Source organism: Eucalyptus grandis, chromosome 7 (genome assembly GCF_016545825.1).
Source record: "Eucalyptus grandis isolate ANBG69807.140 chromosome 7, ASM1654582v1, whole genome shotgun sequence".
NCBI lineage: Eukaryota > Viridiplantae > Streptophyta > Magnoliopsida > Myrtales > Myrtaceae > Eucalyptus > Eucalyptus grandis.
Genome location: NC_052618.1, coordinates 16,293,544 through 16,315,680, shown reverse-complemented (window position 1 = coordinate 16,315,680; position 22,137 = coordinate 16,293,544). Strand labels below are relative to the sequence as shown.

The following is a 22,137-nucleotide window of genomic DNA, read 5'->3' as shown; positions in this document are numbered from 1 at the left end:
AATTTATATTTACTTAATTTTGTAAATTATGAAAATATTTTAGATAGACGATTATTTTTAAGAAAATAGTTTTCAAATTATTTATTTACAGTGAAACAAACGAAACCTTAGAGATGAAAATTTATGAATAGCACGAGTGATCGGGGTTGATTAAAAAAGTCAATATCGTGAATTGATTAGGTCTAAGACTCGAGGTTTTGACGTGGATGCATTGAATACGTACCCACCAATGATTTGATTCGATAGTTTTGCATGCTCGGCAATCATTTTGATGGGCCTTTTGATGTGGTCTTATAACCAACACCGTACCAATCATTTGTCTTTACGGTTGATACCACAAAATAGCAAAAATTAACTTTTTCCCTATTTTAATTTCAAATTGTACAGATTGTTATTCCTTTTTCAGTCTCGGTATATGTTTAATGCCCTACATTATTCTTATTTTGTTTTGCTTATGTTTTACTTTTAATTTTGTTCAAAAACCGATGAATAACAACACTTGAAAAGTTTTAATTTTTTTTCAATGATTTGTAAAGAATTAAATTAAAGACATTTTATTTCCTCTCAAAGTTTGGAGGAGGCACATATTGGCAGTCAAATTTTAAAAAAGTATCATTTTCATCTTTGCCTGCCCTGGATTGAAATAATAGATAAAAACAAAACATAGGAAACATAAATAAAGATTTAAATTCTTGAATCTCTAGGGGTATTGTGGGTAGTGTTGAAAAGGAGAGGATAAATTCAAGTCGCGAAATGAGTTATTGAGGATGTGTTAGAGAGCAACTCTAATTAGACAAGCGTCATCCATCCCTTAATCTCAATTTAACTCAATATTTATAATTTTTTTCTTAACAATTTTCTCTCTCCATTTCATTGAATAATTCTGAATTTGTAATTTCTCAGTCATTGTTCAGTCGCAATTCCATTTGCAAACATTTCGTATTTTTTTCTTTTCGTGATTCCAAATATCGAGATACTAATTTTCAGATAACTACAAGAGATGTCAGTCCAATCCTGACCAACTTGCACCCATTAAAATGGTGAAGGGACAAAAAAAAAAAAAAAAATGGTGAAGGGACAAGTCGTAGAATTTCAACAAATTCAGATTTTATAGGTGGCTGCCTATTGATCGATCCAACGGATCAGATTGGATCTATCCGACAACGAAGTCAAATCATTGACTGGACGAAACCATGGATCAACGTCGACTTGAATATGATCATTAAGTTAAATCTAAAAAAAACCGTTTATTTTATAAAAAAAAATATAATGTTTCTAGAAAATATTTTTGAAAAAAATTATTTTTCCATGCTCGACTGAAATCTAAAAATAAATGAGAAAATATTATCTGCCATTCATTAAGGAAACTCTTTTCTTCCTTGCACTTCTTTCAGTTTTTTTTTTTTTTTTTTTACTTTTTAAAATCTAATTTTTATTTTTTTAAAAATCGATTTTTAATTTTTCTTTTCTTTTCTTTTATTTTTTTCTCGTTCTTTCCTTAGTTGTTTGCTAGCCATGATGACTGCTCAAGCAAGCTCAAGCTTCACCATTCATAACGTTAATTATATATATATTTTTTGTTCACGAATTCCATATCATGATATCATAATATATCAAAATATTACCTTTTAAATCCATGTTGTACCAGCGTTTAATTTGTTATATTGATATGGAAATTTAATTTTGCATCTTTAATACTTATAGATGAATTATTAATTAATAATGATAAAGTCCATGCAACTATCTTATGATCTTCAACATTTTAATATAGTCACATTGTTATTTAAAAAATTCTTGAAATTATTTTAAAAAAACTAGCCATTTATTTAATCTTAAAGGTATATAGCTAGTCAAAAAGTAAACAAGTAGTTGGCAGATGATGTTACATTGAAGAAGTGTGATTGTTCAAGTCTAAGTCAAGTAAACAATCCTTCCTTTCCTTCTTCTTTTGACAGTTCACATGGGAAAAGTCGTGGGAATGTCAATCAATTTCAACCTTCCAACCTTTTATTTGCTTTTATTTTTCTGGAATCAAGGAATTATAAACAAAAGCCCAATTATGGGAAGTCATAATACTGAATTTTAGCTAATTATTAGACACACGCCACGTGTCCTTACTTGATCTGGCTGGTTACATGCCCGTGTTTGATGGGTGAAGGTGGTGCTCTGGTGACATCCGGTCCGCACATTGCTGGGACAGCGAAAATCCAGGGGAGAGTGTTCAGAGTCATATTTTCCAAAAGCAAAAGTAGAGAAAAAGACCATAAAAGAGATGGGAATATGTTCGAACGTAAGAAAGCGACCAAGGCGCATCGCATTAAAGTGCACGGCAAGCCAACTTTTGCTCCTATGTTGATCGAATTCCTTCCATGTGTAGGCCGATTCCATCGTAAATGGATTTGCTTTCTTTAATTAACTCTAAATTATCCTTTAATTATTCGTGACGCCCACGCAAAAAAAGAAGAAGTGAAAAAGCAATTTTAGGGTGGCAAATCTTTTTGATGGGATGTGACTTAAGATTTCGTTGGATTTGTTTAACTCTAAATTAACAATATCCAATGAAAAACATTTTAGAATTTTCTGACATTTGTTTTACGAAAAATAAACTAGTTGAAAAAAAAATTATCCATCAACAGAAAAAAGTATTCTAAAATAGAGGAAAATGTTTTCCACTTTTCAAGTAAGAGAAAATATTTTCCTCGTTCATTTTCTCTTATATCACACCCCTACTAGCCCCCACTTCTTCCTTTTTTTCTTTTCTAAAAAATTCAAATTTTTATTCTTTTTCTTTTTCTTTTCCCCTTTTTCCTTTTTTTTCCCCTTCTTTCTTGGCCTATCACTAGCCATAGTGAGCCTCGAGCTCGCTAGCCTCAAGTGAGCTCAAGCTCACTGATCTGGCTAGGCTCTAGGTTGGTGAGCTTAAGGCTCACCTGATTGGTTAGCTCGAGTCTTGCTAACCTCAAGCAAGCTTGAGCTGCCATTGCCATGGCCGGTGACCAACCAAAGAAGGAGGAGGAAAAAAAAGATTAAAAATAATTAAAATTTTGATTTTTTTAAAAGAAAAAAAGAAAATATAAAACTATTAAAAATAGTGTAAGGAGAAAAAAATTAATTGAAATTCTTATGCCGAACAATGGAAAATATTTTCTAATTTATTTTCATGTTTTAGCCAAAAATAGGAAAATATTATCATTTTCTTAGAAAATGGCTCTTTGTAAAACATTTTTCCAAAAATACCATATTATCCGCGAAAGGAACAAAGCCCAAAAAGAATTTTTTTTTTTTAGCAATCGCCTAAGACCAATTAGAACAAGACAAACAAAAAAAATCAACCAAAGAAGACTTCTTAGGTCACTTGTCACACGACATGATCCAATCAAAGTGGAATCAATAAAGACTGGCATGAGAAGGCAATATGTTTGGGTGATGTGGGACAAAGAGGGACCTGTGGAATTATTTTGCATCCTTTGTAGTAACTATGCATTCCTTAAGTGAAGTCTTTGTCAACAAATTTAAATTAATATTGAATTAGATTCCTGCAACTCGTTATATAGAGTTGTACACATCACTCTTAGACCATAAAATCTATAAGAAGAGAAATGCTAATTAAATGTAATATGCTAAAATTTTGGTGGTGTGTTCGTAGTAATTAAATACTATGCTAAAAAATTGAGGATAGAAAATATATGTAGTTGAAGATATGAGACAAACTAAAAGTTGGCCTTTTCTCGGTCCTTTTCCTTCCAACTATGACAGACACGAGAGGTGACAAAACATGATTTAGACAAAATTCACTTGATTTAGTAACTATAGTCGAAACCCAAAACAATACATGATTTGAGCACTTTAATCATTCCATTAGAATGAATGTCGATATTATTAGATAAGATCATTAATGTCCCGAAAAGTGCAAATGACTATAAGAAAAGCGATGTCCAATATTCAGTTACGAAAAATTCACATGATGCATGCACATTACTTGGATAGACAACTCATGCAAATTTATTAGGCTGTGGTGACCAACACGTGTGGAAGTGATGAATCGTGTGAGATCAGTCAACAATTGACCGAACAAATTGACCGATTTGAATAACAAACAAATTGAAGACTATGATGTAGATATCGATTTGAATTTCATTTTTTCCCCTTCTCTTATGCTTCTGTCATTACCTTTGCCTACTATCTAATATAATCAGCTTTGTTTCTCGTCAAAAAAAAAAAAGTCTTCATCAGCCAATATTGCACGGACGGAACATGGATGATTTACTTATTTTTTCCAATAAATTAACAATTATCAATGAAGATACAAGACTATTCAATTGAAACTTGATGAAATATATATGTGATTTTATAGTGTGAATCACTAACAAAAATTAATATCCTTCGAGGAAGGTCGTCTTTATGACAATGGAAAAAGAGATGCAAATGAAAGAGCCGAATGAATGTGTGTACTTGTTCAAGTTAATCTCTGTTCGGTGAGTGATATCATCTAACCTTATTTGAATCACTAAGGAATTATTAAAGATTTCCTCATATAGTTTATTAAAATAAAAAGTTCATGCTAGCATTCTTAATTACAATGTACCATTTTTAATTTGATGCTACGGTCAAATGATATCTTATGCCTTTGATTTCATGTGTTAGATTGAATACACATCTTCATTTCGATCAAGAAGATGTCATTGATACAAGGATTAAAAGATTTAAAAATTACTTTCTCGGGAACCAATCCCAACAAATTGCATCTAATAAGAAATGCGTCAAAAATTCGCCTTTCCTATACAATTTTTAGGTGTTATTTTCTCGGAGATCATCAAGTTCATTCAAAACAATCCAAAAGCCAACAATTTTTAGGTATTCTCCTCATGACATAGTTTAGCTTGATTTCAATGCATGTGATTGAATAAGTTAGAAAGATAAACTAAATAGAAAGAATTTTTAGCCTCTATTTGTTTCACGGAAAATGATCGCTTATATTGCTTCATTGAATAAGTTACAAAATATTTTTCTACAAATAATCATGAAGTAGGTATATGATCAATAAGTTAAATCTAAATATCATGAAGTAGGTATGGATAATATTTGTCACAAATGTACCACTTCAAAGTTTTTGATGATTAAAAAAAATATTTAGGATAAAATTATCATAAGTGTACCGATTTTGAATTTTTCGTGGTCAAAAAATTAATGTGGAGTAAATTTGTTACATATATACTGGTTTGAGATTTTCCGTGGTATTTACCTTTTCTTTTTTGGAAAATACTTGAGTTAATTTCCATTCCGATGACGATGAGTATCTCAAGTGAAGCCAGCTCAATAAATCAGTAAAACATCAAAAGGCACACTAAAATAGAATATTCAATCAAAAGAGAATGAATATGTCCAATAAAACGGGATTAATATCTAATGTAAGCTGACCTTTAGTCAGTTTTTCATAAATATCTCGACCTTTGAATCTTACGCCTGATTTTTCATTTTCACTTCGATTTATCTCATTAGTAGCTGCTGCTAGTTCTCTCCGTTAAAATGTTGAGTCGTCCACTGATGTGGCCAGTCCATCCGTAAATTTGCCAAAAAATACACTGGTGAGAAAAACAACCCCCTCCTTTCTCTCTCTCCCATCTCCCAACCAAGCAGCATCTTAGGGCCATAAGGGTGCTTAGAACTGCTTTCTTATTATTGAGGGGTGAAAAACGAATTTAGAAAAATATTTTCCTAAAAATGCTCTCTTGATTCACTCAAAAAAAAAAAAATGAATGAACGGATACTGTTTTATCATTTACGAAAATGTTTAGGTATAGATTATTGTCAACAATGAATTTTTTTTTTGTTGGCTTGTCATTTCAAAAGATATAATCGATCATTTTAAAGAAAATATTTTCTAAAATGGACGTTTTTAACGAAATAAATGGATCCTAACTCTTTTGACAAGGGTTAAGAAGCAATAAGGTTCAGCCCTATTCATTACTAATGGGCCATAAGGCCCAGGCAGCTGGAGCGTGAGCACCTGTGCTCGGCCCTTGGTTTACTGGCCGAGTTTAAATGCTACTAATCTTAAACATCTTGTTCTTTTTTTTTTTTTTTTTATAATTAACATCTTGCTCATTTGATTTAGCAAGAAAAAACATCAACTGAATATAAAGAAAAGGAGAAAATAATTTGCTTACATGGTGGTCTTACGTGGCCATTAGATACTACTAAAGTAAAAAACCTGTTTAATATCACTTCGGAAGAAAAACCATTAATTAGAAACTAAAGAAAAAGATAAAATAATTTGATTATCTCACTGGGCAATCGAGTGCTTTTGTCATGGAAAATTTGTCTATTTAAGAAAAAAATATTATAAATAACAAAAAAAAAAGGAAAAACAAGATCGGGTACGATGAATCTCCTCTTCTTTTGAATAATCAAACATGTCTATCTTAACTTATGGTCATCGTATCATCTTTAATTCAACTTTTAGTAGCTATGGAGGATAGGTAAGATAAAAAGTCAGGCCCAAGCAACGGTATTTCGCTTCCTCATTCAAGTCTGAGGTATGAAATCATTACAATCGCGCCTTTTCAAAAGGACGCCTTGAGAATGAGAAGTGTAAGATTTGTTCACTCCAACAGAATTCCCTAATGGGCAAGAGATGGGAGGGAAGTACCATATTTGGTAGAGATCACTAAGGTGATCAAAATGTCTCGATAGCAATAAAAAGTAACCATGTGAAAGAACTATCTTATGTACAAAACAATCATCCTTCATTGTATAGTCTATTTTTGGTTAAATAAAGATAACATCACAATGATTCTCCAGAAAAAGGCAGCAATCCGTACCACTTATCAATTGCCCAACTTACAATTTGGGCCATGTCTCCTTCGTTTTTTTTCTGGAGATACCACATGGCCCGTCACATTGAACTGGCTCCATATGGTGTATTTTGGGCCAGTGCGTTTTGTGGAGGAAGTCATCCCTGCAAACTAAGGCACCTCCTATATTGGCATTTTATCCTCCTAGTCAAATAAAATTTGGACCTATAATAATGTCTTTTGGACTTTTTCTTTGGACTGGTGGTGTCCCGGGACGACTTTCATAGGCCTCAACTAATCTACCTCCTTGGGCAATCCTAAGAATGAGCTTGATATAATACCCTGATGCATTAGGAATTTTATTTTTGGAACGTTGTCGGGACATTGGTTTACAAGATTCATTATTATAAATAATGGCGATTCTATTTTCCACAACCAATATGGCTGAAATGGACCGTTTAATTATTTAAAGGTTCTGAAATGTCTTTGATAGAAATAGCCAACTAAGTTGACCCGAAAGGTAAGTAAATTGGGATCCATCTCAACCGAAGCCAAAAATTAATATTAAAAAAAAAAAAAAAACAAGAAGTATATACACAACACAATTCCATATTCTTCCTAAGGAAGTGTCAATCTATTAGTTGGCTTATTTTTTTTTTTCATTGTTGTAATTTGCGCTTATTTTCATTGGACGTTTTAATTGTTCGTAGATCAAAAGTTTTTATGATTGATTAAGGTGACATATAGCTAAATCATAGAAGCCATTCCTAAAGAGAGAGCAGAAAGCTACAGCAGCACACGAGCATGAGGCAGAGTGGTTACTGGAAATCTAGAGTTTATGAAAGTTATGATCAACGAGCATTTTCATGGCAGGCATGTGACTTTTTCCAAAGTTCCATCCTTCGCTCTCTCTAGGTGCACAATTTATCGAAGAAGACATTGGTAAATGGAATACGCCTAAAGCAAAGATGATGATTTCGTTTTGGGTTCATGTTTACAAAGATGATTTTGTTTTGAGTTCTTGTTTTTAGAGAGGGAGAGAAAGGTCCAACTTTTTTAGTAATGATTGTATTAGCTTGGTTGTATATAAAACTATATAGGATGTGGAGATAATGTGGGTCATTACCAAAATGTCTTGCGAGATATGTTCAAATATACCACTTGCTACAATTTTGAATGATTCGGCACACTCAATATCCCCAACAGATGATCATGGAGCCAACTACTTGCCGTGCTTGGGCCGGTCAAGCTTCGGTCGGCCCAAAGGGGAAAGATAGGCGAACTCAACGAGCGATTCCTTGATTGAGCTCCAGCCAGCCCTACTTGCCTCGGCCAATCTAGACCCAATCATTTTTCCATAGAAAGAAGCCTCAAAATTTCATAGTCATGGAAGAAATTGAACAAATATTTTTGAGCCGGGTACTAGACCTGACAAACTCTAGAAATGGCCCAAAGCATTACTCAATTGAGTACCAAGGTGGTGGAAGTGGGGCGACGAAGCCTTTAAAAAGTAACCATGTGAAGAAACTATCTTATGTACAAACAATCATCCTTCATTGTATAGTCTATTTTTCGTTAAATAAAGATAACATCACAATGGTTCTCCTAAGAAAAGGCAGCAATCCTTACCATTTATTAATTGCCCAACGTACAATTTGGGCCATGTGTTGTTCGTTTTTCTAGAGATACCACATGGCCCTTCAAATTGAATTGGCTCTATATGGTTTATTTTGAGCCAAAGTGTTTTGTGGAGGAAGCCATCCCTATAAAATCAGGCACCTCTTATACAGCAAGACCCCATATCCAAGGTCCAACTCTCCTATATTCTGAAGTGACTTTTAAACAGCCTTTTTTCCTCCTAGTCAAATAAAATTTGGACCTACAATAAGGTCCTTTGGACCTTTCCTTCAAATTTAGCAGTTAGGTAGTGCTCTAGGACGAGTCTCCCTTCTTGGGCAATCTTACAGCACGTTCCTTATAATACCCCAATGCATTCGATAAGCAAATCGGGATCTACCCATCAACACATCTTCTTCCTGAAGCCAAGAATTGAAAATTAAATTTATAAAAAAAAGTACACACACAAAACAACTCCATATTCTTCGAAATGAAGTGTGAATTGTTAGTTGGCTTAATTTTTGTTTTTTCACTTTTGTAATTTGCACTTACTTGCATTGGTGTTTTAATTGTTGGCAAATCTAAATTTTTTATGATTGCTTAATTGACTGAAGAGAATCTACCCAAATGAATTTCAAGAATATCTGATTAAGACGTGACATATAGCTAAATCATAGAAGCTATTTCTCAAGAATAAGTAGAAAGTTACAATAGCGCACGAGGCAAAGTGGTTACAAAATCTAGAGTTTATGAAAACTAAAATCAATGAGCATTTTCATGGCAGGCATGTGACTTTTTCCAAAGTTTATTCCTTTGCTCCCTCAAGGTGCACAATGTATTGAAGAAAAGATTGGCAAATGGAATACGCCTCAAGCAAAGATGATTTCGTTTTGGGTTTGGGTTCATGTTTACAAAGATGATTTCGTTTTGAGTTAGAGAGAGGGGGGGTCCAACTTTTTCAGTGATGATTGTATTAGCTTGGTTGTATATAAAACTATATAAGATGTGGAGATAATGTGGGCCATTACCAAAATATCATATGAGATATGTTTAAATATACCACATGCCACGAATTTAAATAATTCGGCACACTCAATATCCTCAACAGATGATCATGGAGCCAGTAACTTGCCATGCTTGTCCAGGGCCGGTCAAGCTCCGGTCGGCCCAAAGGGAAAAATAGGCGAACCCGGCAAGCGATCCCTTAACCGAGCTCCGGCCCACCCGCCGGCCTCGGCCGACCTAGATCCGATCAATTTTTCCATAGAAAGAAGCCTCAAAATTTCGTAATCATGAACGAAATTGAAGAAATATTTTTGAGCAGTGTACTATACCTGACAAACTCTAGAAATGGCCCGAAGCGCATTACTCAATTGAGTACTAACGCGGAAGTGGGACGCGGCGGGCCTTGAAAAAGCACCTCCAGGCTCCTGCTGCTCCAACACGCTCCCACGTATGGAATCGAAAATTCCAAGAAATGTCGGAATCGCTGACGTCCGGAGCGGCGCGATAAAGCACAAAAGTTGAGGCGAATCCTAGAGAGAGAAGAAGAGAAGAGAAGATCGCCTTTTGCTTCCTACTTGCCCCTCTTTCTGTCCTCTTGCGCTTGACTACTAGCAGCCTTGATGCGCATTCCTCTCCCTTTTATATTAGATTGATTTGATGGGGTGGTGGTATTGACCAACCTCTTCTCGCAGAGAGAGAGAGAGAGAGAGGGAGATGGGGTGGAGAGGGATACTGGGTTGCGAGTACGGGATCGTTCAGGCGCCGCTGGGGCCGGACATTTCGGGGCCGGAGCTCGCCGCCGCCGTCTCCAACGCCGGCGGCCTTGGTCTCCTCAGAGCTCCTGACTGGGTAACGCTCCTCCCTCACTCGCTGCTTTCCGTCTATGTTTTTTCGGAACACGCCTTGAGCTTTGAGCTTTGATCCAAGCACCTGAGGTTCGTCGAGTCTTGTATGTTGTTGGGTTATGTACTGAAGCAGGAGAGAGAGAGAGAGAGAGAGAGAGAGAGAGAGAGAGAGAGAGAGATTCTTGACTTGGGTGTTTTTAATCTTGACCCAGAACTGTCATGGGGATTCAAAAGGGAAATCAGATATTCCATTGCCAAAGCATATGCATTCCCAAATTTTCACATCATTAGTCCTTTTAGTCATCTCTGACCTGGAAATTTTAGACTGCTTGTTTCCCCTTAATGGGGACAGATTGATGGCCTAACAACAGCACTAGTTCTTGAGGAGTGATGCTGCTAGTAGCAGGACTAATTTACAGTGTTACGTTGTGAAGCGACGTAGTGAAGTTCAAATGAGAATTTGGACAAGCGATCCATATTCATTATATTTTTTTCTTTCCCATGTTTTTGGATGGTGATTTTGCTTTTCTTCTCGAAATCGGCATGTGCTCAGGAGGCACCGGATCATGTGAGGGAGCTGATTAGGAAGACCCGGTCCTTGACTGATAAGCCGTTTGGGATAGGTGTTGTTCTGGCATTTCCCCATGAAGAAAACCTGAAGGTGATACTTGATGAAAAGGTAGATGTACTCCAGCTTTACTGGGGCGAGTGTACAAAGAGCTCATCGAAGAAGCTCATCAAGTCGGAGTCAAAGTTGTGCCTCAAGTGAGTGATTGATCTTTGTAACCTTCTCTCTTTAATAGGGAATCTTTGCTATTCTATTTGATTTGATTCCTCACGACTTCTTGTTGTAAAAACTTAAGGTCGGTAGCTTTGAAGAGGCAAGAAGGGCTATCAATGTTGGTGTAGATGCGATCATTGTCCAAGGGCGTGAAGCCGGAGGACATATCATTGGACAGGTACAGAATTTTGTTTGGCTGTACAATCATAATTTAGCTGATCCACCAAATTGGTTGCACCAGCATCTATGAGTGGTTGTGCTAGAAACATTACAATAAATGGTATTTTCGTAGAAACTAAACATTTAGATGCTCTCTTTTACTGTCTGCATTGTGGATCGGAATTTGCTTTGTTAGATTAAAGAAACTTTGGCGATTAGCAACCCTTTTGTGATTAATTATACTATACTCTTCTGCTTCAACTTTGTAAATGGCCCTAATTACACCATGGAAGTAAGTTAATATCCACAAAAAGGTAGTAGTTTGAAAACTTCACATTGAAGCTCACTCAAAGTACATTGTCAACATCCTAGACTCGGTGCTCTTTTCTTATCAGAGAACTTCTGGATGTTACCGTATAAGTATCTTCCACTAAAATAGTACGACATGTTACGGTGTTTGATATTCAATTAATGGGAGAGTCGGAGAATTGGTAGAACTTGGTATTGCACGAAAGCGGTCTGAAGATAAACTTATTCTGTAATTTCTTATTGGTTTGCATTGTCCATCATATTCCTTACAATGTCGTTGATGATTATTGGGATTTACTTCCCATGTTGCTGTCCTTTTCAAATCTGTCAGGATGCATTGATTACCCTGGTGCCGAGGGTGGTTGATCTAGTTGGTGACAAAGATATACCAGTGATCGCTGCAGGGGCCATTGTGGATGGACGTGGCTATGTCGCAGCTTTAGCTCTTGGTGCAAAAGGTGTCTGCCTTGGCACTAGGTATGTAAGATTCCCATAGCAGTGACTGAATCATGAGATCCCTATGAAATATCAATGCAAATTAATGTTTGTTAGCTCTGATTGTTGCTATAAAGCATCATCCGTAAAGTTTATTTTGCCGAAGAGCCTCTTGCACATTGAGAAACTGTGAAGCAAAAGAAAAGGAATTGAAGGGTCAATGGTAGAACCAAGATATCCTTATGACGAGAGAATAGAATATAATCTGTGACATCTGGCACATGGTATTTGATTAAAGAATCTAGTTACTTGGAGTTGCATGAGCAAAATCTAGTGCTAGATAGTGATCTGAGTGAGGTAAACCAACTTCTATTGCGTTACCTGTTATGGTTGATTGTTGGAAACCAGGAATGGAGTTGATTTGATCACCTTGCAATGTTTTATTTCTTTGCAGATTTCTTGCTACAGAAGAAAGTAATGCACACCCTCTGTACAAGAGGAAGTTGGTCGAGTATGACCAAACAGAGTACACAGACATTTTTGGGAGGGCGCGGTGGCCAGGGGCACCACATCGTGTCCTGAAAACACCGTTCTTCAATGACTGGAGATCTCTTCCTCCCAATGAAAATGAGGTGAACCAGCCCATAATCGGTCGATCAACAGTACATGGAGTGGTAAGATTTGATGTCTAATAGCAAGATTGTCTCATGCTAGAAACCAGAAATTATTGCTGTTGCTGTAACTGCATCGAGCCTTAGAGCTTAGCAGAAAGTCTGTTTCTTACGTTTGAACAGGAGAAGCAGATTCACCGCTTTACAGGGACAGTTCCAAACTCAACAACCACCGGCGACATAGAGAGCATGGCGTTGTACGCAGGACAAGGAGTAGGGCTTATCAAGGAGATTCTGCCTGCCGGGGAAGTGTTGATGAGATTAGTTGAAGGTGCTCAGCTTATTATTCAGCAACAGTTTGGTGCAATTTAACATAATGTTTGATCCAAAACTCTGGAGTAAAAGGTGTAAATCCCTTTCAAGTGATTGTACAGAAATAAACCCACAAATGAAGCAGAGTTTCTGTAATTGCAATCAATTCAACCCAATAAAAAGGTTCTTGTGATTTCAACGGCAATCACACCCTTTTGCCGCATGCAATGTGAACTCAACTTTAGGAGGGAAGAAGAATTAGAGAAATAAACATTAGAATAAATTGGGTGAGTTTGTGTAGCCTGTTTCAGAGAGCTTGATAACAAGGCGGTCACAGAGTTCTTATTGGGACATTATAGAATATTCAATCAAAAGAGAATGAATGTGTCGATGAATGTGTCGGATAAAACAGGATTAATATCTAATGTGACCTGACCTATAGTCGGTTTTTCATAAATATCTCGACCTTTGAATCTTACAACTGACTTTTCAATTTAACTTAGATTTATCTCATTAGTAGCTGCCGTTAGTTCTCTCTGTTAAAATGTTGAGTCGTCCACTGAAGTGGCCGGTCTTTCCGTAAATTTGCCAAAAATACACCGGTGAGAAAAAACAACTTCCTCCTTTCTCTCTCTCCCACCTCCCAACCAAGCAGCGGTCTTAAGGCCATAAGTGTGCTTAGAGCTACTTTCTTATTTTCGAGGGGCGAAAAATGAATTTAGAAAAAATTTCTCGAAAAATGATGGCTTGATTCATTCGTAAAGATGAACGAACGGATACTATTTTCATTGTTTAGGAAAATGTTTAAGTATAAATTATTGTCAACAATGAAAATATTTTGTTGTTGCTAGTTATTTAAAAGATACAATCGATCATTTAAAAAAATAAGTTTTCTAAAATGCAGGTTTTTTACGAAATAAATAAATCCTAACTCTTTTTTAAAGGGAAGCAACAAGGTTCAGCCCTAATAATTTCTAATAGGCCATAAGGCCCAGGAAGCTGGAGCGCGAGCGCCCGTGCTCCGCCATTGCCTTCCTGGCCGAGTTACATAATACTTATCTTGAACATCTTATTCATTTTTATTTTTTTGAATTAACATCTTGTACCCACAAGTGGGCAACTGAGTTGGTTTAGCTTTGAGCACTTCACCGCAGAGGTCCCAAGGTCGAAACTCCGCAATTGCTAACACGTCTTAAGTGGGGTGCCATGGTGGTGGGGTCATGTGCTACCTTCTCTCGAGGTATTGATGCTTAACGCTTGGTTCGAGATGCACCGCACACTGTACAGGCCGTGAGTTGGCTATTAGCGTAAGTGAAAGTCGGGCCCGGTGGATCCTAGGTCACCAAAAAAAAAAAATGTCTTGTTCATTTGATTTAGCATTAAAAAATATCAACTGTAAATAAGGAAAATGAGAAAAGAATTTGATTACGTGGTGGTCTTACGTGGCAATTAGATACTTCTAAAGTAAAAAAACTGTTTAATATCACTTCGGAAGAAAAACCATTAATTAGAAACTAAAGGAAAAGAGAAAAGCATTTTATTATCTCACAGGGCAATCAAGTGCTTTTGTTATGGATAATTAGTCTAATTAAGAAAAAAAAACCATTATAAATAACAACAAAAGGGAAAAAAAAATTGGGTAGGATGAATCTCCTCTTCTGTTGAATAATTAAACATGTCTATCTTAATTTGTGGTCATCGTATCAACTTTAATTCAACGTTTAGTAGCTATGGAGGATAGGTAAAATAAAAAGTCAGGCCCAAGCAACGGTATTTCCCTATCGTGCCTTTTCAAAAGGACAACTCCAGGAGCGTAAGATTTCTTGACTCCGAGAGAATTCCCCGACGGGCATGAGATGGGAGGGGAGTACCATATTAGGTAGAGGTCAGTCAGATGCTCATAATGTCTCGTTAGCAGTAAAAAGTAATCATGTGAAAGCTATCTCATGTACAAAGCAATCATCCTTGATCGTATAGTCTGCTTTGGGTTAGATAAAGATAACATCACAATGGTTCTCCTAAAAACAGGGAGCAATCCTCGCCATTTATCAACTGCCCAACTTACAATTTGGTTCATGTCTCCTTCGTTTCTTCTAGATATACCACATGGCCCTTCACGTTGAACTGGCTCCATATGGTGTATTTTTGGCCAATGCTTTTTGTGGAGGAACTCATCTCCGTAAGCTTAGGCACCTCCTATATCGGCAATTTATCCTCCAAGTCAAATAAAATTTAGACGTATAATAAGGTCTTTTGGACCTTTCCTTTCGATTTAGCAATCAGGTGATGTCCCGGGACGACTTTCACAAACCTCGACTAGTCTACCTTCTCGGACAATCTTAAGGATGCGCTTGATATAATACCCCGATGTATTTGGAATTTTATTTTTGGAGTGCCGTCAGGACACTAGTTAACAAGATTCATTATTATAAATAATGGCAATTCTATTTTCCACAACCGATATGGCTGAAAAGGACCATTTAATTATTTAAAAGTTCTGAAATGCCTTTGATAGAAATAAGCAACTAAGTTGGCCCGAAAGATAAGTAAGTTGGGATATATCCATCAACATATCTTCTTCCTAAAGCCAGAATTTTAAAAAAAGAAGAAGAAGAAGAACTACACACACAAAACTACATATTCTTCCTAATGAAGTGTGAATCCGTTAGTTGGCTTATTTATTTTATTTTTTTCATTCTTGTAATTTGCACTTATCTTCATTGGACATCTTAATTGTTGATGGACCAAAAGTTTTTATGATTGCTTAAATGACTGAAGAGAATCTTCCCAAATGAATTTCGAGAATGTCTGATTAAGATGTGACATATAGCTAAATCATAGAAGTTATTTCCAAAGAGTGAGTAGAAAGCTACAATAGCACACAAGGCAAAGTGGTTACGGGAGATTCTAGAGTTTATGAAAACTAGATCAACGAGCATTTTCATGATAGGTAGGTGACTCTATCCGAAGTTTCATCCTTCACCTCTCTTGGTGCACAATTTATCGAAGATGACATTGGCAAATGGAAAACGCCTCAAGCAAAGATGATGATTTAGTTTTGGTTCATGTTTACAAAGATGATTTTGTTTTGAGTTCTTGTTTTTTTTAAGAGAAAGAGGTCCAACTTCATTAGTGATAATTGCATTAGTTTGGTTGTATATAAAACTATATAGGATGTGGAAATAATGCAAGCCATTACCAAAATGTAGTGCAAGAAATGTTTAAATATACCACTTGCCACGATTTTAAATAATTCGTCACACTCAATATCCCCAATAGATGATCATTGAGCCAAGCACTTGACGTGCTTTGTCCAGGGCCGGTCAAGCTCCGATCAGCCCGAAGGGAAAATAGGCGAACTTGACCAGTGATTCCTTAATCGAGCTCCTACTGGCCCTACTCGCCTTGGCCAACCTAGACCCAATCAATTTTTTCATAGAAAGAAGCCTCAAAATTTTGTAGTCATGGACGAAATTGAACAAATATTTTTGAGCCGGGTACTAGACCTGACAAACTCTAGAGATGGCACAAAGCCTTACTCAATCGAGTACCAAGGTAGTGGAAGTGGGCGGCGACGAGCCTTTAAAAAGTAACCATGTGAAGAAACTATCTTATGTACAAAACAATCATCCTTCGTTGTATAGTCTATTTTTCGTTAAATAAAGATAACATCACAATGGCTCTCCTAAGAAAAGGCAGCAATCCTTACCATTTATCAATTGCCCAACGTACAATTTGGGCCATGTGTTGTTCGTTTTTCTAGAAATACCACATGGCCCTTCAAATTAAATCGGCTCTATACGGTTTATTTTGAGCCAAAGCATTTTGTGGAGGAAGTCATCCTTATAAAATCAGGCACATCTTATACAGCAAGACCCATATCCAAGGTCCAACTCTCCTATATTCTGAAGTGACTTTTATTCAGCATTTTATCCTCCTAGTCAAATAAAATTTGGACCTACGTTAAGGTCCTTTGGACCTTTCCTTCTAATTTAGCTGTTAGGCAGTGCTCTAGGACGAGTCTATCTTCTTAGGTAATCTTACAGCACGTTCCTTAAAATACCCCCAATGCATTCGGTAAGTAAATCGGGATCTACCCATCAACGCATCTTCTTCCTGAAGCCAAGAATTAAAAATTAATTTTTTTTAAAAAAAACCAAGAAGTACACACACAAAAGAACTCCATATTCTTCGAAATGAAGTGTGAATTGTTAGTTGGCTTAATTTTTGTTTGTTCATTTTCGTAATTTGCACTTACTTGCATTGGGCATTTTAATTGTTGGCGGATCTAAATTTTTTATGATTGCTTGATTGACCAAAGAGAATCCTCCCAAATGAATTTCCAAGATATCTTATTAAGACGTGACATATGGCTAAATCATAGAAGCTATTTCTCAAGAATAAGTAGAAAGTTACAATAGCGCACGAGGCAAAGTGGTTACTGGAAAATCTAGAATTTATGAAAACTAAAATCAATTAGCATTTTCATGGCAGGCATGTGACTTTTTCCAAAGTTTATTCCTTCGCTCCCTCAAGGTGCACAATGTATTGAAGAAGAGATTGGCAAATGGAATACGCCTCAAGCAAAGATGATTTTCGTTTTGGGTTTGGGTTCATGTTTACAAAGATGATTTTGTTTTGAGTTCTTGCCTTTTAGAGAGAGAGAGAGAGAGGGGGGTCCAACTTTTTCAGTGATGATTGTATTAGCTTGGTTGTATATAAAACTATATAGGATGCGGAGATAATGTGGGCCATTACCAAAATATCATATGAGATATGTTTAAATATACCACATGCCACGAATTTAAATAATTCAGCACACTCAATATCCTCAACAGGTGATCATGGAGCCAGTAACTTGCCATGCTTGTCTAGGGCCGGTCAAGCTCCGGTCGGCCCAAAGGGAAAAATAGGCGAACTCAGCAAGCGATCCCTTAACCGAGCCTCCGGCCCACCCGCCTGCCTCGGCCGACCTAGATCCAGTCAATTTTTCCATAGAAAGAAGCCTCAAATTTTCGTAATCATGAACGAAATTGAAGAAATAATTTTGAGCAGCGTACTATATACCTGACAAACTCTAGAAATGGCCCGAAGCGCATTACTCAATCGAGTACTAACGCGGAAGTGGGACGCGGCGGGCCTTAAAAAAGCATCTCCTGCTGCTCCAACACGCTCCCACGTATGGAATCGAAAATTCCAAGAAATGTCGGAATCGCTGACGTCCGGAGCGGCGCGATAAAGCACAAAAGTTGAGGCGAATCCTAGAGAGAGAGAGGAGAAGAGAAGAGAAGATCGCCTTTTGCTTCCTACTTGCCTCTCTTTCTGTCCTCTTGCGCTTGACTACTAGCAGCCTTGATGCGCATTCCTCTCCCTTTTATATTAGATTGATTTGATGGGGTGGTGGTATTGACCAACCTCTTCTCGCAGAGAGAGAGAGAGAGAGAGGGAGAGGGAGATGGGGTGGAGAGGGATACTGGGTTGCGAGTACGGGATCGTTCAGGCGCCGCTGGGGCCGGACATCTCGGGGCCGGAGCTCGCCGCCGCCGTCTCCAACGCCGGCGGCCTTGGCCTCCTCAGAGCTCCCGACTGGGTAACGCTTCTCCCTCACTCTCTGCTTTCCGTCTATGTTTCTTTCGGAACACGCCTTGAGCTTTGAGCTTCGATCCAAGCGCCTGAGGTTCGTCGAGTCTTGTATGTTGTTGGGTTATGTCCTGAAGCAGGAGAGAGAGAGGGAGAGAGAGAGAGAGAGAGATTCTTGACTTGGTGTTTTTAATCTTGACCCAGAACTGTCATGGGGATTCAAAAGGGAAATCAGATATTCCATTGCCAAAGCATATGCATTCCCAAAAATTTTCACATCATTAGTCCTTTTAGTCACCTCTGATCTGGAAATTTTAGACTGCTTGTTTCCCCTTAATGGGGACAGATTGATGGCCTAACAACAGCACTAGTTCTTGAGGAGTGATGCTGCTAGTAGCAGGACTAATTTACAGTGTTACGTTGTGAAGCGACGTAGTGAAGTTCAAATGAGAATTTGGACAAGCGATCCATATTCATTATCTTTTTTTCTTTCCCATGTTTTTGGATGGTGATTTTGCTTTTCTTCTCAAAATCGGCGTGTGCTCAGGAGGCACCAGATCATGTGAGGGAGCTGATTAGGAAGACCCGGTCCTTGACTGATAAGCCGTTTGGGATAGGTGTTGTTCTGGCATTTCCCCATGAAGAAAACCTGAAGGTGATACTTGATGAAAAGGTAGATGTACTCCAGCTTTACTGGGGCGAGTGTACAAAAGAGCTCATTGAAGAAGCTCATCAAGTCGGAGTCAAAGTTGTGCCTCAAGTGAGTGATTGATCTTTGTAACCTTCTCTCTTTAATAGGCAATCTTTGCTATTCTATTTTGATTTGATTCCTCACAACTTCTTGTTGTAAAAACTTAAGGTCGGTAGCTTTGAAGAGGCAAGAAGGGCTATCAATGTTGGTGTAGATGCGATCATTGTCCAAGGGCGTGAAGCCGGAGGACATATCATTGGACAGGTACAGAATTTTGTTTGGCTGTACAATCATAATTTAGCTGATCCACCAAATTGGTTGCACCAGCATCTATGAGTGGTTGTGCTAGAAACATTACAATAAATGGTATTTGCGTAGAAACTGAACATTTAGATGCTCTCTTTTACTGTCTGCATTGTGGATCGGAATTTGCTTTGTTAGATTAAAGAAACTTTGCCAATTAGCAACCCTTTTGTGATTAATTATACTATACTCTTCTGCTTCAACTTTGTAAATGGCCCTAATTACACCATGGGAAGTAAGTTAATATCCACAAAATGGTAGTAGTTTGAAAACTTCACATTGAAGCTCACTCAAAGTACATTGTCAACATCCTAGACTCAGTGCTCTTTTCTTATCAGAGAACTTCTGGATGTGACCGTATAAGTATCTTCCACTAAAATAGTACAACATGTTACGGTGTTTGATATTCAATTAATGGGAGAGTTGGAGAATTGGTAGAACTTGGTATTGCCCGAAAGCGGTCTGAAGATAAACTTATTCTGTAATTTTTGTTGGTTTGCATTGTCCATCATATTCCTTACAATGTCGTTGATGATTATTGGGATTTACTTTCCATGTTGCTGTCCTTTTCAAATCTGTCAGGATGCGTTGATTACCCTGGTGCCGAGGGTGGTTGATCTAGTTGGTGACAAAGATATACCAGTGATCGCTGCAGGGGCCATTGTGGATGGACGTGGCTATGTCGCAGCTTTAGCTCTTGGTGCAAGAGGTGTCTGCCTTGGCACTAGGTATGTAAGATTCCCATAGCAGTGACTGAATCGTGAGATCCCTATGAAATATCAATGCAAATTAATGTTTGTTAGCTCTGATTGTTGCTATAAAGCATCATCCGTAAAGTTTATTTTGCCGAAGAGCCACTTGCACATTGAGAAACTGTGAAGCAAAAGAAAAGGAATTCAAAGGTCAATGGTAGAACCAAGATATCCTTATGACGAGAGAATAGAATATAATCTGTGACATCTGGCACATGGTATTTGATTAAAGAATCTAGTTACTTGGAGTTGCATGAGCAAAATCTAGAGCTAGATAGTGATCTGAGTGAGGTAAACCAACTTCTATTGGGTTACCTGTTATGGTTGATTGTTGGAAACCGGGAATGGGGTTGATTTGATCACCTTGCAATGTTTTATTCCTTTGCAGATTTCTTGCTACAGAAGAAAGTAATGCACACCCTCTGTACAAGAGGAAGTTGGTCGAGTATGACCAAACAGAGTACACAGACATTTTTGGGAGGGCGCGGTGGCCAGGGGCACCACATCGTGTCCTGAAAACACCGTTCTTCAATGACTGGAGATCTCTTCCTCCCAATGAAAATGAGGTGAACCAGCCCATAATCGGTCGATCAACAGTACATGGAGTGGTAAGATTTGATGTCTAATAGCAAGATTGTCTCATGCTAGAAACCAGAAATTATTGCTGTTGCTGTAACTGCATCGAGCCTTAGAGCTTAGCAGAATGTCTGTTTCTTACGTTTGAACAGGAGAAGCAGATTCACCGCTTTACAGGGACAGTTCCAAACTCAACAACCACCGGCGACATAGAGAGCATGGCGATGTACGCGGGACAAGGTGTAGGGCTTATCAAGGAGATTCTGCCTGCCAGGGAAGTGTTGAGGAGATTAGTTGAAGGTGCTCAGCTTATTATTCAGCAACAGTGTGATGCAATTTAACATATTGTTTGAGCCAAAGCTCTGGAGTAAAAGGCCTTTCAAGTGATTGGGCAGAAATAAACCCACAGGTGAAGCAGAGTTTCTGTAATTGCAATCAATTCAACCCAATAAAAAGGTTCTTGTGATTTCAACGGCAATCACACCCTTTTGCCGCATGCAATGTTAACTCAACTTTAGGAGGGAAGAAGAATCAGAGAAATAAACATTAGAATAAACTGAATGAGTTTGTGTAGCCTGCTTCAGAGAGCTTCTTGATAACAAGGCAGTCACAGATTCTTCTCGTGACATTATTATCCTTATTCCTTAACTACCGTCCCATCTTTGGCAATCTTCGTGGTTTGAAACAGGCACTTAAGAAGGGTAACTTCTGAGTCAATAATCTCACTGGCAAATTCATTAGCCTTCCCAGAGCAATCCAGCAAGGAATGCGAGCATCAATATCTTCTCTTATCATATGTCCATTTTGATGCCTTGCGCACTAAAATTGCAGGTGGATTAGCAGCCACTACTAGCCTCTCGTTAAAGCTTGAATTTACGTTAGAATCGACAACAATTCCACTTGTCCTTGCACGAACCAACTTACTAAGTACGTTCCTCTTCAGATCATTGTCCCCGTCATCTCTACACCTCACAAGGACCTACTTTTACTCTGTCCCAGTTTCAGACTGAATAAGCCGTACAGAACTGAAGTTCCTCCCATGTACAACAAAGGACTATGGTAGGAGAACGGCAGTGCAATTTGGGCCATTCATTTTGTTTTATGTGTAATGGGCAGCCGGACCCCAAATTTGCCATAGAAGACCATTTATTTTGCATATGTGCCGGATTTAAAAGAAAAAAATAATTATATTCAAGAAAAGAATTTCATGGGTCATTTATTGCCAAGTATCTCATCGGAGATGCGGTTCCCAGCAAGTACGAGGATCTTGAGGCGGGTAAGCCGCTGGATAAGGCATCGCTGTTTAGATGGAGTTATCCTCGAGGCTGAGGACGCGAAGCTGGTCGAGCTGGTTCAGGGTCTTCTTC

The 22,137-nt window shown here is 37.8% G+C and overlaps 2 protein-coding genes across 2 annotated transcripts; both read left to right on the top strand.

The window, feature by feature from the left end:
• The first annotated feature begins 9,878 nt into the window (after positions 1 to 9,878).
• Positions 9,879 to 13,067, top strand: LOC120295461 (probable nitronate monooxygenase). The gene is given in 7 exon segments (XM_039316630.1): positions 9,879 to 10,265; positions 10,815 to 10,971; positions 10,974 to 11,026; positions 11,125 to 11,220; positions 11,842 to 11,987; positions 12,400 to 12,619; positions 12,740 to 13,067. Coding segments are annotated over 7 exon segments (996 nt in total). The 5' UTR covers positions 9,879 to 10,130; the 3' UTR covers positions 12,929 to 13,067.
• Positions 13,068 to 18,057: 4,990 nt separating this feature from the next.
• LOC104452844 (NADH:quinone reductase) lies at positions 18,058 to 21,322 on the top strand. The gene is made up of 6 exons (XM_010067337.3): positions 18,058 to 18,458; positions 18,996 to 19,208; positions 19,308 to 19,403; positions 20,025 to 20,170; positions 20,583 to 20,802; positions 20,923 to 21,322. Exons 1-6 carry the CDS (start codon positions 18,324 to 18,326, stop codon positions 21,109 to 21,111), a joined length of 999 nt encoding a protein of 332 aa, XP_010065639.2. The 5' UTR covers positions 18,058 to 18,323; the 3' UTR covers positions 21,112 to 21,322.
• Positions 21,323 to 22,137: the final 815 nt, after the last annotated feature.

Bases quoted from the DNA above. Each gene is read 5' to 3' on its own strand.
- LOC104452844 (XM_010067337.3), top strand. From the start codon at position 18,324: ATGGGGTGGAGAGGGATACTGGGTTGCGAGTACGGGATCGTTCAGGCG. The intron at 19,209-19,307 runs GTGAGTGATTGA...TAAAAACTTAAG, and splicing joins GAGTCAAAGTTGTGCCTCAA to GTCGGTAGCTTTGAAGAGGC. The intron at 20,803-20,922 runs GTAAGATTTGAT...ACGTTTGAACAG, and splicing joins GATCAACAGTACATGGAGTG to GAGAAGCAGATTCACCGCTT.